Consider the following 15,102-nt stretch of genomic DNA (forward strand, 5'->3'; position numbering starts at 1 on the left):
CTCTCTCTCTCTCTCTCTCTCTCTCTCACACACACACACACACACACACACACACACATACACTCTCTCTCTCGCTCTCTCTTACACACACACAGTCACACACACACACACTCACACACACACTCTCTCTCTCTCTCACACACACACACACACACATACACTCTCTCACACACACACTCTCTCTCTCTCACACACACACTCACACAACACACACACACACACACGCACACACATGCACTCTCTCTCTCACACACACACACACACACACACACACACAACACACACACACGTGCAGGCGATAATCGTTCAGTCTCTCTCTCTGCAGACCAGGACGAGTGTGCTGAAGGGCTGGACGACTGCGCCTCCAGAGGAATGGCCTGCAAAAACCAGATCGGCACCTTCATGTGCATCTGTCCTCCCGGCATGACACGCCGCCCCGACGGAGATGGATGCATGGGTGAGAAAGCAGTGTGTGTGTGTTGTTTGTGTGTGTGTGTGTGCGTGTGTGTGTGTGGACTAAGGATTTACACCTAGTGGATGAGAAATCAAGTGAAAAAAAAACGTGTAAAGACCAGAATATTACAGAAACTAATAGTGGCGATGATTTTTGCATGAGCAAACACTCACACTTTCTTCAGAAAATATAAAAATATGGTTTGTTTTTACTGGCATCACACTGAATGTAGTAAATATTGTATTTTGTCGAAGTATATTTTTAACTTTTAATAACTTATAATAATAATAATGTAATATTTTATGCAAAATTAATATAAAAAAACAACAAATAAAATATATAATTTATTTTAGTGATAATTGAATATTTAATGCAATATTATAGTAAATTGGAGTAATGTGACTGTAGTAACTATTGCATTTAGTCAAACTATTTAACATGCATTTTGAATGAAATATTAAATTATTATTATATAACTATTATTAATAATGCATGTTAAAAATGTACCCTAGGAAATAGAAAAAATTCAATAGTTATTACAGTCACATTACTCCAATATATATATATATATACAATAGAGTATTTTATTTTTTGTATAGTAATAATACTACTATGCAATATAAATATAAACTTGGGTGACTGAAGTAACTATTGTATTTTGTCAAACTATTTACTAGGGGAAAAATTTTTACCCTAGTAATTAACATAATATGTTCATTTTTTTAATAACATTTATGTAATAATAATTATTGTTTATTATTTATTTAATAATTTTTGTAATATCCATATAAATTGGAGTATTGTGAATGCAGTGACTTGTATTTTTTAACATGCATTTTAATAACATTTATGTAATAATAATAATAATATTTAAAATTGTATGCAAAATTAACAAAATAATAAGTACAAATAATATTTATATAATAATAATATTATATTTTATGCAATATAAATAAATAAACAATACTAATAATTTTTAATACGTTATATAATTATATAATAAGAAGTAATATTGTGTCCAATATTATGTAATAAAAAACTATAATATTTTTATTTGATTTTACCTAAACCATTTTCTGTAATGTACGCTGGATAGAATTTAAATTTTACAGTAATTTAGTCACTTTTCTGTAGTATGTGCTGATGGTGTTGTTGCATAAGTCGTCTCTCTCTCTCTCTCTCTCTCCTCCTCTGTGTGTGACTCTGGCAGACCTGAACGAGTGCCGCAGCAAGCCGGGAATCTGCAAGAACGGCCGCTGTGTCAACACGGTGGGAAGCTACCGCTGCGAATGTAACGAGGGTTTCGAGTCGAGCTCCACAGGCACCGAGTGCATCGGTAAGAGCCAGCGGCCAATCAGAACACGGCTGACATACAGGCACAAATCGCATGAAACCCAAGCTAAAACCAAATCAAATCCCCAGTCTTCAACCATTTAGTGCACTAATTTCAGTTTTAAATTAGACTGAGATTGCTCATTCTGTCTAACCGGCCTGCTGTGGTTGTCAGATAACAGGAAGGGCTTCTGTTTCACGGAGGTCCTGCAGACGATGTGCCAGAAGTCGTCCACTAACCGAAACACCGTCACTAAGTCGGAGTGCTGCTGTAACGGCGGCCGCGGCTGGGGCTCGCTGTGTGAACTCTGTCCTCTGCCCGGAACCATCCAGTACAAGAAGATGTGTCCGCTCGGACCCGGATACACCACTGACGGCAGAGGTCAGAGATCTCCGCACTTCTGAACGTCTTTACAGAGATTTCACAGAGCAACAGTTGAGAAAATGAAAACAGACGATCACTCTTTATAATAAAATCACTGGTCTGTTGTTCAAAAATAGCTTCTTTTAGACCAATGCAATGATGTGCAAACTCAGTAGATATTTTATATATATTTAAATATTGATATAAAATTATTTAGTATTTTTTAACACATTTATTAATGTATTTATTAAACATCAATGTAGAAAATGTGCTACTTTCCATGTTTGTTTATAATTATGAATATTTACATTAATTAATATTGTAAAATAATTTTATTATAATAATTATTTTTGGACAAATTATACAGTAAGTATAAAATATAGTTAGAAATATATGGAATATATTTTTTTATATGTATAATCATGTTTTTAATAATATTTTAAAATTAATTTATGGATATTTTAAAACATTTATTTATACATTATTTTGTGGTTTTATATACAGAAAATATTAATTATATTTAATTTTGAAATATATTTTAATATGTACATTGATATTTTTAGTAATGCAGTACTTATATATATATATATATATATTTATTCATAATAATAATAATAATATTACAATATTAATATTGGTACTGTTTTTAAATAACAAGTGCTACAGATGTTTTGTTAAAAGTACTTCACTGAAATTCAGGCATTTCGTTTAGATTTAGGAATGCATGTATGGATACCATATCTACTGTATTTTTGCAGACATCAACGAGTGTGAGGTGATGCCTAACCTGTGTAAGAACGGGCAGTGCATCAATAGCGTCGGCTCCTTCCGCTGCCATTGCAACGTGGGTTACACCGATGACTTCACTGGCACTTCCTGTGTTGGTACGTTCTCCTCACTCATCGTTACCCTTATTTAAATCAATAAAGTGCGATACTGTTCTAAAAGCCCATTTTTGATGCAATACTTAATGCTTTTCAATTAGATATGGACGAGTGCTCTCAGTCGCCCAAACCATGTAACTTCCTGTGCAAAAACACTGAAGGCAGTTACCTGTGCTCGTGTCCCAGAGGATACATCCTACAGCCTGATGGGAAGGCCTGCAAAGGTTAGTTCATGATTAATGGTTACATTTTTCCTTGTTGGGATAAGATCTGCTTATAAATCTGGTTGTAGTAATAATCCGTGCCAATGATCAACCCAATGTGTGCTAATTTGAAAAAATTGCTTATTTCATCCCAGACTTGGACGAGTGCTCAACCAAGCAACACAACTGTCAGTTCCTGTGCGTCAACACGATCGGTGGCTTCACCTGTAAATGCCCCTCAGGCTTCACGCAGCACCAGACGGCATGCATAGGTGACTGATATGAACTCAAGCCACCCGCTAACATGCCTAGCCCAGAGTCTAAATAATTGAACAGGTCATTTGGAGCTAAAATTGCCTTCATCTCTTAGACAACAACGAATGCAGCAATCAGCCAAATGTATGCGGCTCGCGCGCCTCCTGCCTCAACACCCCCGGCAGCTTCAACTGTGAGTGTCAGAAGGGCTTCTCTCTGGACACCACGGGAATCAGCTGCGACGGTAGGTTTCCCGTTTTGGGCCCATGTGAAATGATTTTGCATTAAGCGGCAATCGACCTGTTGTGAGCTCCAAGGTTGTTGATCGCTGGTAGATGCTTTTGTTGAAGCCATCTGTTCACATTAGTTCATAATTGTGTTTAACAGCAGAATTTGTGGTGGAAAAACTACTATCCATGATGCTGTCCGGAAAATTCCACCAATCAGAGTTGTGGTTATCAAATCTTGCTTGGAGAGCTCTTTAGCTCCGCCCACTCCCACGAAGCACCACAAATGACGTAATCAAGCCACTTTCAAAATACTTTAATACAGTCAACAACTTTAAATGAATAGTTTTATATTTCACCTTCTTTTTTCAGAATCAGAAATCAGAAATCAGAAAGAGCTTTATTGCCAAGTATGTTTGCACATACAAGGAATTTGTTATAGTGTCACAAGCTTCCAGTACACGGAGACAACAACAACACACAGATAATAAAAGTGAGATGTGAATAAAATACACATGCATTTTACGAAGCTATGAGAATACTTTTTGTACGCGAAGAAAACAAAAATAACAAAGAAACAAAAAAAAACCATGTGGTGCAGCTGACATAGAACAGTGTACGCTGTTTGCATCCAGTGGTTATTCTCCAAAATGGTGTTACGCTGACGCAGAGGAGACGAATTGCTGAATAAAGTCGTTATTTTTGTTTTCTTTGTGTACAAAAAGTATTCTCATAGTTTCGTAAAATTACAGTTGAACCACTGATGGCAGATGGACTATTTTGATAATGTCTTTCATACTTTTCTGGGCCTTGACAGTGTTAATTGTTTGGCAGTCAATGGGACAGTAACAAGCCTCCCGGTTTTCATCCAAAATATATTAAATTGTGTTCCAAAGACGAACAAAGCTTTTACGGGTGTGGAACGACATGGGGGTAAGTGATTAATGACAAAGTTTTCATTTTGGGGTGGAGTAACCCTTTAAGGCCCGATTATACTACTATTTCCGCGTTCTGCTCCGTCTCGCGCACAGCCGTGTCAGCGCAGCTTTTAAAGCATATTCGACACATCGCAGTGCCACCATTGCAATGTTGTTTGCGTGGACACAAAAAAAAACACACTTCTGATGATAAGAATTGCATCACACGGACAAGTCCGCGGATGGCCGAAGTATGCTTTGGGCTTCAGATTGTCATTTGCAATGCTTCATGGAATTGTTTGGTTTGGTTGATGGCTTATAACGCTTTAACGAACCATTTTTCAAAATCCCAATTGGAAAAATTAATGTAAAAAATACTTCTGGATCCAACACTGCTGAGATGCCACCATATATTAGAATCACATGCTAACCTGATTTTGTTTTCTTGGTTTCTTACAGACGTCGATGAATGTGGTGGAAACCACCGGTGCCAGCACGGCTGCCAGAACATGCTGGGAGGATATCGCTGTGGATGCCCGCAAGGTTATGTTCAGCACTACCAGTGGAACCAGTGTGTGGGTAAGCATTTCTACGACGAAGTGTGGTTTTCAGTTGCGCAGTTCTAATTTCTGCATCTTCCTTCCACCTAGATGAGAACGAATGCGCCGGAAATCAAGCCTGTGGGTCTGCGTCTTGCTATAACACTCTGGGCAGCTATAAATGCATGTGCCCGTCAGGTTTCGACTTTGAGCTCTCTGCTGGCGGCTGCCAGGATGTTAATGAATGTGCCTTGAACAATAACCCCTGCAGCTATGGCTGCTCCAACACAGATGGCGGCTACTTGTGCGGATGTCCTGGAGGCTTCTACCGAGCAGGACAAGGGTGAGTATTTAAGGCCCCGATAAACTTCAAGCAAAAACGAAGAACGAACTGATGTGACATCATTTCAAACAAAATCCATCCAAAACTAAGTTCGTTTTGTGAGTTCGAAATGGCTTGCCAAAGCGAACTTTCCAAAAAGGTTAATTCAGATTGCAAAACACCTTCGTACTACCATTGGTCCGTGACGATTACGTCATAGGAGGTGTGCTCTGAGGCTCCGCCTTCTTTCATGCAGAACTCTTCTCTGGGTTCATTTCGTCTGTCGAGTTTCATCTGTCAAAACTGAATACAGTGGAGCCGCTTTATAGTAGCAAATTAAGTTGTGCTTCTGATGAAATGAGACACTGACACTGTTTTTCATGTTTAATAATTCTGCTTGCTTTTAAGCAATATATTGAATAAAGTGCCATGTAAATACACGTGACGTGACTTCACGGGAGTGCTAATTTGTAGAGCTTGTGCAAACATACCCATGTTGCTATGATCAGATTTTTATATAAAAATTCTTGCTGTTTTCTCCCATTTTTTTTGTTTATTTTTTTTACTGAGAGGAAAGTGGGCAGCACATATTTACATATTCATATAAACATTGCTTTCATCAGAGTGGGCGGCGTCGGGATTTCGAACTTCGTTTTACCCCTAAACAAAGAACGAAAAAAAAACTTTGTTTTGAGTATATCGGGGCCTTTAGGCTAGCCTGTTCTTATTTGACCACTGGAGTTCATTTTATGCCACAAGTGTCCATACCTGCTCCTGGAGGACCACTTTCTTTCAAAGGTCAGCTCCAGCTTTCTCCAACGTACCCACCTGGGTGTTTCCTTCACTAGCTAGTTGAAGAGCTAAAGTCTAGGAAAGATTAGACACCCAAATAGTTTGAACATACTGTATATAGCAGGGAGGGCAACTCTAATCTTGGAAAACCACTGTCCTGCAGAGTTTAGCTCAATCCCTAATTAAATGCACCTGAAAAAATCTAACCAAAGGATAACTAAAGGTCTTTAGGAATACTTAAATTACAGGGTTTTTTATTTGGATTGGAGCTAAGATCTGTCAGACAGTGGCCTGAAGTTGGCAATCCCTGCTATAATGCCAAAGTACATCCAAGCGTACTTGCTGAGCATTCAAAGTCATTGGCAAGACTTTCTGTTAGATGTCAGAACATGACCGTGGGATTTACTTCCAGTCAGACAAAACAGCATCAGTGAGTTCCATTACTGATCTTTGTGAGGGGATTAGCTCATAGTTGACTTTCTAAAGTGTTCAGAAGGGGATGTCTTCATACTTTTGCCATGTAGTGTAGAACCATATACTTGCCTGAAACTTCCAAGGCTCTGTCCTAAATTCTACTCATATCCCTTGTCCGAGTTCACGTTTTGGTGACGCACTCCTACATAGATTGTCAAGCAGTAGTCTACTGTGGAGTACCACCAGCATGGGCTCAACAAGGGTGCAAGAACCTTTCTGAATCCTAACATGGGATACTCTATGGTCTTGTGGACTCCATAGACCTATGCAAGCAAAGACAGCAAGTCCACGCTAAGTGCACAATTTGGGGCAAGGCCTAAACCAGGGGTGTCCAATCCTGGTCCTCGAGGGCCACTGTCCTGCAGAGTTTAGCTCCAACCCCAAATATTGTGAACCAAGGTTATAACGGTCTTCAGGATTACTAACTTCCAGGCAAGTACATTGGGACAAGTTGGCGCTAGACTCAGCAGTGGTCTCCAGCCCTGCTCCTGGAGAGCTACCATCCTGCAGAGTTCAGCCACATCCCTAATCAACCACACCTGAACCAGCTAATCAAGGTCTTCAGGGTTACTTGATAATTACAGACAGGTGTGTTGGAGCAGGGTTGGAACTTGAAGTCTGCAGGATGGTATCTCTCCAGGAGCAGGGTTGGAGATCTCTGCAATAGAGGTTGTTGGCCCTCCAGGATCCGGATTTGGATATTCCTGACCTAAGCTGAATAATTACACAAGTGAAAGAAAAGTAATGTTTCACCTTTTTCGTTTCTAGGCACTGCATCACAGGAGTGGGCTTCCAGGGTCAGTTTGGCTCGGAGGGAGTGGATGACGAAGAGTCACTGTCACCGGAGGCCTGCTATGAATGCAAGATCAATGGTGACCTTGGAAAGAAAGGCCGCCATAGGCGTAATGCTGGCGATAATGAGCTCAAGGTACTTTTTGAGTACCGTCCGTCTCTCTGTAGTCGTCATGTTTTCAATATGGCCACACTGCTAACCCTGACCTTAATTCCTAACTCTATAAAGGGTATAACAGGCTTAAGTCAAGATCTATCTGAAGCTTCTTCTAATGTTTCCAACTGTTCTGTCCTGCCCTCAGGAGATGGTGAGTATGGCCAGCATGGATGTTCAGACCTCCATCCCAATGAACCTTAGTCTGGCGCAGCTGCAAAACAAGGAACCCCTACTTGAGTTGCTTCCAGCTCTGGAGCCGCTTGAGCACCACGTGCGCTACGTCATAACGCACGGAAACCAGGGTGAACACTTCCGCATCCTGGAGCGTCGTGACGGGAAGAGTGTTCTGCGGCTGGGCCGAAAGCCGCCCCCTCCAGGTTTGTTCCGCCTGGAGATCGCCAGCTTGCGTATGTTCGGTCCACGCAAACTTCAGCAAATAGAGGACCAGCACGACAGCGACTACTTGCTGGGCGAGATCGGCGACGCACTGCGCATCAAGCTGCACATCCACCTGCACTGAGACTGACCCTTGACCATGCGCCCTTCACTGCAGGGCGTTGGCTCTGAGAGACTGTGTCCATGTATCGCCATGTTTTGTTTGTTCTTATTTGCCGTCCTTTCATGTTTTCATGTCAGCCCCTACCGATTTCTCCAGGTTGGGTGGAATATGTACATATACCACCTTAAATTAGCAGGAGTGCGTTAGCACTAGCATTAGCACCCAATCAGGCAATCAGACATATTAGTCGTAAGGACGATTTAATTTTAATACGGCTTTTACAGTTGTAAACTGTCAAAATTATCATGAAATGACATTTCAGTCTTTAGTGCACATAAAAACGATGCATTATAGATGAAGAAAAATATAATGACCATTCACTCACCTCGATGTCTCAGTGTAAACTGGGGTCAACATTTATTCCAGTCAGTATTTAGAGTTATGTCAAGTATTGTACTATTTTTGAAGAAAATAAGAAAAAAAAAAAGGTGACACAAAGGACTGCAACAATTTTTCAGGTTTAAACAGTCGAGGGTTCAAACAGCTTAAGGTTTTCGACTGAAATATGTCTTTTTTTACATACGATTTTTGGGATTTTCTGGAGTGTTTGCATGAGCTGCCACATCGCTTTACCTCATTTTACACACATAGACAAGAACACACACATATATGATCATCATATATGATGCAGTTAAGACAGGAGTGGTGCTAAATGCTCAATTTGCACTGGGCCTCCTCTGTGTATTTAATCAGGGAAATTTCATTCCAAAAATGGCAACAACTGTCCAAAGGGTTTTTGAATATGCATGTGATGTTGCACAAACTTGGCATTCACATTTGAACCATTTTCTTCTCCATACTTGTGTGCTCTTGTTGGTGTATTTGAAAAAGACGCGCTTTGCAAACAGAGCACATACAATTGGAGAACTGGAAGCCTGCTGGGTAAACCAACCAGAGGCCATTTTTGATTGCAGCTGGAGACGTGCAGTCTCAATGGTACATAAGGATTGTTTGGCAAGCCGTCCTCCAAAACACTCCAGATATGGACATGCAAACACACATTTTCAACTTTCAAGTGTGGGAACATTGACAAACCAACCCTCGTTTCTTAGTTTCTCAGTAATCTTGAGCAAACAAGGTGCTAAGATTCCAATTTACGCTGTTCTACGAACTGATTTGTGGATCGCAAACGTGACATTTTCAAAGGTCTTTTGTGTTTTTATTTTGTGTGTGATTGTCTTTTGTACTGTCTCAATGCTGAAAAATCAATACTATCAAAGCTTGTTAAAAATTTTTATTGTATATTTTAAAGTGAAATGTAGATTTTGTTTGTATTTCTTCTTTTGTATTCTTGAGCGTCCAGACTGCCAAACCAAATATTTACTTGTAAACATTAGATAAATAGCCTTTAAGAACGGTTGACTTTGTTTTTCCTCTTAATACGGACAATTAATGATCACAGCATCCTTTATTTACTGTCACGGAGCACTATGTGACAGACGTCACTGTTTACATGAGCTTGTCCATCGATCATCATAATACTGTAGATTATTTGCCATGACCAGCAACATTGGACTGTTTTCAAAGGCTGTAAACAAAGTAATTTTGGTGCTAGAATGACAAAACTGTTTCTTGAACATCACAGTAACTGCACTGTACGACAGCCTGAGCTATATTTATGCATAACCATTTGTCTAACATTGGAACTTTGTATACTTTCATAACTTTTGTTTTTGTTGATGCCACTACATGTAAAAGAGCGAATGTGCGTGACTGTACTGTATGTCAAAAATCAGCAGCAAACTTGAAATAGTCATCAAGCTAGTGTTGAGTTATGAACTTCAGACCAAAGAAAGTGGACCAGGTCGCTCAGGATGATGCCGATTCCCATAAATCTCTGGGGTGCATTGATTCCGGCGAACTATGAATTTTTTTTAGCCATAAAGATCCATGACGGAGAAACCTGAGCACCCTGTACATGACTAATGAGTAATTCCAAATGCATTGTTTTTATACCATTTTCGATCCATCTGTCAGATCCAAGTGATCCGCACAATGTTTGTGAACATCTGTATGAAACAACGAATGGCAATAAAACAACATTGGTTATATTTTTAAACCTTTTTTGACTCTGTTCTCTGCGTGCAAAGGACATTTTTAGCCACGTTAAAAAGATTTAGGGAGTGTATCCAAGTGGAAATGGCTTATTGATCTCAGAAGGGTGGCTACTTCAGTACACTTCGTTTTCAAGATATTGGAAGCTTTTTAAGTGAATAAGCCCAGTTTTATTTCAGACAAAAAGGAATTAGGAAAATATCCAATCTACTTACAAAACTCACAAAGCAATGCAAGCTCCTCTGTTTCTTGGCACATCAACACTTTGCACATGCGTCCAAATGAGAGCTACAAATTTGAGACGAAACATTAGCAAAAAGGGAACTCCAAATCGGAGTCGGGATATAAAAATAAAGCTTTCAGTCGTTTCTAAACCTCTCTTAGATCACAACAGTTTCAGAGAGCTCAGCAGATTAGCAAACAGACAACACCTTCGAGATATTAGAACATATGGCTTATATACACACATAGTCAAAGGACAGGGAAGAGTCAAACAGCAATAATACAAGGACTGACACTCAGTTCTGAAGTCTTAAAGGGAGTTTTGCTCCAAATCCAGAACATCCTCAGAAATATATAAAGCACAGAGTTTAGAACGGGTCTGTCCGACATCCTAGGACTTTCCAACAATGCTAAAGTTTTCCTTAAAGATGTATTTTGTGGAAAATTACCATGCTAAATAGACAAAAATCATACTGAATAGGCCATAATCAGGGTAGGCAGCTTATTTAATTTTACGCAAATGAAAACAAGGCTGTGGGGGCTTTAATGACTAAGCAGACAAAGTGTAAATTGTTTTCAAAACAATTTCTTATGTAAATTGTCTAATTCAATGCAACAATTAACGTAAAGCAACAATTTAATGGCAGTTTAGTAATTTTTACAGTGTAAATTGTGAAAATCATTTACTGCATTCAATGTAACAATTAACGTAAAGTGACAGTTTTGTGATTTTTACTGTGTAAATTATTTGTTAAAACAATTTGTTGCATTCAATGCAACAATTAAGAGAGTGACAATTTAGCAAAAGTTTAGTGTTTTTTACGGTGTAAACTTAAAACCATTTATTGAATTCAATGCAACAATTAATATAGCAACAGTTTAAAGATTTTTTTTATTTTTATGGTGTAAATTTCGTTAAAACCAATTGTTGCATTCAATTGTTGCATTCAATGCAACAATTAACGTAAAGCGACAATTTAGTGATTTTAATGGTGTCAATTGTTCGTGAAAATCATTTGTTGCATTCAATGCAACAATTAACATAAATCGATAATTTAGTGACTGTTAAGTGAGTTTTATGTTGTACATTTTAAAACCATTTGTTGTATTCAATGCAACAATTAACGTAAAGCAACAATTTAATGACAGTTTAATGATTTTTACAGTGTAAATTTTGTTAAAACCATTTGTTGCATTCTTTGCAACAGTTAATGTAAACCGACAATTTAGCAAAAGTTCAGTGATTAAGATATAAAATGTTTATTGAATGCAACAAATGGTTTTAATTGCAACAATTAACGGTAAGCAACAATTTAATGTCAGGTTAGTGAATTTCATGGTTTAACTTGTTTGTTAAAACCATTTGTTGCATTCAATGCAGCAATTAACGTAATGCGTCAATTTAGCAACAGTTTAGTCATTTTTACAGTATGAAATGTTTGTTTAGATCATTTGTTGCATTCAATGCAACAATTTAGAGGCAGTTTCAAGTTCCTAAGTCAAGTCATCGTCTAGTTTTGTTAATGCAAATTTTAACATTTTCCTTTTTGTTTTTTTTTGTTTTTTTTTTGTAAAGCCATATTTCCAATGTTTCATTAGTTGACCAACTAGTCGATTAACATCAATTTATAGCAATGGTCGACTTCCATTACAGCCTCATTTTCAGCAGCATTAAATTAAGTCATCTACTACGATCCACTGAAAAGTTTCATCATGTCTTTTAGAATTAACTAGGGATGCACGATATATCGGCCACCATATCGGTATCGGCCGATAAATGCTAATTTTTTCTGTTATCGGTATCGGCCCAATAAGAAAATTTGGCCGATATCTTAAAGCCGATAAATAATGCATTATTTCCTTCAGAGACACTTCAGATGCGCGCTGTTCATTTGCAGCCTTTTGTGCAATTGTACGTTGTAATATTGTGTTTATTTGATGTATATCTGATTTATCTCATATAGAATGCGTTTGGTTAAGTTAAAAGAGCGCTTCAGTTTACCAGTGATAAACTCAAACAGCAGTGCACAACATTAATAACTATGATTGGGAATGTTGTGTATATAACATTCTAATGAGAACATTATTATAATAAAACGTTGTGCATTCTTTGGGTTTAGTTGCTGTGTTTCAGCGCGTTGTTATGGGAAGAGCGCATCCACAACAGGATCACACATTCTGACTATAGCATGCAATAACTGCGTCATTTGTCATTTCATATATAAGTTGTAATATTATGTTTATGTTGTATTAATATTAATCTCAGGATGCATTTCCTTGAGTTAAATAAGCTGCCAGCAAAACGCTTCAGTTTACCGTGTTCATTCAGCTCTTCAGCTTCAGCACGCGCAGCTCAACGGCTGCTATTTAAAACAGTGGTATTAATTTGTTACTTTTTCAAAATCATTGATATATTATTAATAACAACAACCACTTGTATTGTTCTCTTATTATTTTCATCAACAGTATGGTTTAGTAATTAAAATCATTTAATTATTGTCCGTGCAGAGGCTATTCCGTTTTATTGATCTATGGCGCATTCATTTTGATTCTTTACACGTGTAATGATGTCCAGTGACTTGTTTGCATTATTTATGCATTATTTTATTTATTTGTAAGACTTTTTTATGACTAAATTTGGTAATGGGAGAGTAAAAATATTTTTAAAACGTACACCGTTCAAACTAGGCTGCTTATGTTGAAGTGTTTGGGATGTGGCTTTTAATGATGAGACCTTTTTTGTAATCAGGCTCTCAAAAAGTATATAACAATTTGGATATAGATTTATCGGCCAACATATCGGTTATCGGCTTTCAAAAAATAAAGGATTATCGGTTATCGGTATCGGCCAAAATTTTCATATCGGTGCATCCCTAGAATTAACATATATATACAGTAATGATGAAGTATGTACAGTAGCCGAAGGGTAGTAACACTTCACAGAGAGCATCGTGTCGGGCACTTTGAACCGTCGACTTTATGTGTATTCATTGTAGACCTTGTAGACCGTCCTGAGGATGTAGCTACAGCAGAAGAATCGGACGACCCTGTTAATTCGGAAAGTAGCGTTCTTTATGTTTACACCCAAAGCACATTTCAAGGTATACATGGCACATGCGTTCCCTGGGAATCGAACCCATGACAGTTTTAGCGAAATTAGCGACAGGCTTGGATTCGGGCCACAGGTTGGGCTAAGGCAGGTGGCGTCTTCCGGTCATGTGACTACACCAGGGCGTAGTCAAACTGGCCCCGCTCAAAGCCATCCTTATGATCGGTCCAAGACGAAGCGGGCATTCGGCTGTAGGGGTCCAGCAAGATCCGGAAGCAACGCACCAACAGGAAAATCAAAAACAGCATCAGGAGACCCACAAACGCGAAGGCCGTCCTTTGCTCGGCATCGCCGCCAAGAGGTGGGCTGCTGGGGACCCCTGCGAACGACGGCCCCGGTGAGAGCAGCTCATAGTCCAACGTGGACACATCGCTCATCCTCCAGGGAGCACGACGACAGAACTTGCAAGCTGTCGTAAGGGTAGATTGGATGGAGAGACTGGTCAGATTGGTGTGGCGACCTCGATGTGGACAAACGAGGCCAAAGTCAACACTTTTGACTGCGTGACGGACACGCAAAGTGACACAAGTGGAGCAATCTGGGTCAAAATGACAGGCCTTTTTATTCCAGACCTGTCAAATCGGATCTGACCCGCAAGTGGCACGGCGCAAGCCGATGGGACATGACACAGCGGGCTGCCACAACGGATAAAAACAGCAAGGACTCGAGTCCCAAGCTCGTTTCTTTTGGCCGCAGGGATGAGGCTAATTGGCTCCAGATGGGACACGGTTTGCAGGTGTTGTCCCCACGTTGGGCGCCAGTTTACGGATCGCCCCACAGCAAGTATCCCATTTCTGGTTGATGCTGAAAAAGTCAGACAGCAAAGATCGGACGCCTAATCCGATCAGATCAATATGCGAATCTGGGAAAGCCGTTCGCTCAAGGGAGTTTGATTAGTGGGCTCCAGTAGGTGTGCATTAGGTTGATGAGTCAGAGATGATCTGTTCCTTCTTGCTTGTGTTCTCTCACACAGAACTGCTTGTAAGGTTGGTGCTATTGATCGAGTAGGGCTAATGTCTGGTAAAGTGTGGATTTCAGGGCCAGGATCAGATGTAGACCGTGCAGTGTGTTTGGCCTCTGGTCTGTTGTACTTCACCCTGTAAACACACAAAATACACGCATTCAGCATTTAATCGGTTTAGTGGCATGACCATGAACTGTTCCTACCTAAAAACCTCCCAATAGAGAGATATTATATTCTTTTCATAAATGGCTTTACTTTATTGAACTGTCTACTGAATGTTAACACAAAATATGTAATATGTATATATAATTTGAAAATGTAAATGTATATTTAGTTTAATAAATGCATTTTAAATGTAATTTTTTTACTAAATGTATTCATGTATTTTTTCTGAGTATTTACAATCTTTTAAGCATTTCTATTTATATATAAATTAATAAGAAAATGAATATAAATTATATTATATTATATATATATATAT

At 38.9% G+C, this 15,102-nt stretch overlaps 2 protein-coding genes across 2 annotated transcripts in view; one reads left to right on the forward strand and one right to left on the reverse strand.

The window, feature by feature from the left end:
- Positions 1-10,318, forward strand: part of LOC107549363 (fibrillin-2-like) — an 83,115-nt gene extending 72,797 nt beyond the window's left edge. Inside the window, exons 51-61 of the mRNA XM_016230410.1 lie at positions 326-457; positions 1,665-1,790; positions 1,962-2,168; positions 2,909-3,034; positions 3,136-3,258; positions 3,393-3,509; positions 3,608-3,736; positions 5,096-5,215; positions 5,287-5,518; positions 7,532-7,691; positions 7,858-10,318. Of these exons, the coding sequence (XP_016085896.1) occupies positions 326-457; positions 1,665-1,790; positions 1,962-2,168; positions 2,909-3,034; positions 3,136-3,258; positions 3,393-3,509; positions 3,608-3,736; positions 5,096-5,215; positions 5,287-5,518; positions 7,532-7,691; positions 7,858-8,232 (1,847 nt within the window). The 3' untranslated portion in view covers positions 8,233-10,318. The remainder of the gene's footprint in view (positions 1-325; positions 458-1,664; positions 1,791-1,961; positions 2,169-2,908; positions 3,035-3,135; positions 3,259-3,392; positions 3,510-3,607; positions 3,737-5,095; positions 5,216-5,286; positions 5,519-7,531; positions 7,692-7,857) is intronic.
- A 3,115-nt stretch (positions 10,319-13,433) lies between these two features.
- On the reverse strand, positions 13,434-14,752 carry LOC107549372 (cortexin-1). Its single transcript, XM_016230420.1, has one exon. The coding sequence runs from the start codon at positions 14,032-14,034 to the stop codon at positions 13,771-13,773; it is 264 nt and encodes an 87-aa protein (XP_016085906.1). The 5' UTR covers positions 14,035-14,752; the 3' UTR covers positions 13,434-13,770.
- Positions 14,753-15,102: the final 350 nt, after the last annotated feature.

Source organism: Sinocyclocheilus grahami, unplaced genomic scaffold, assembly GCF_001515645.1.
Source record: "Sinocyclocheilus grahami isolate Dianchi unplaced genomic scaffold, SAMN03320097.WGS_v1.1 scaffold370.1, whole genome shotgun sequence".
Lineage (NCBI taxonomy): Eukaryota > Metazoa > Chordata > Actinopteri > Cypriniformes > Cyprinidae > Sinocyclocheilus > Sinocyclocheilus grahami.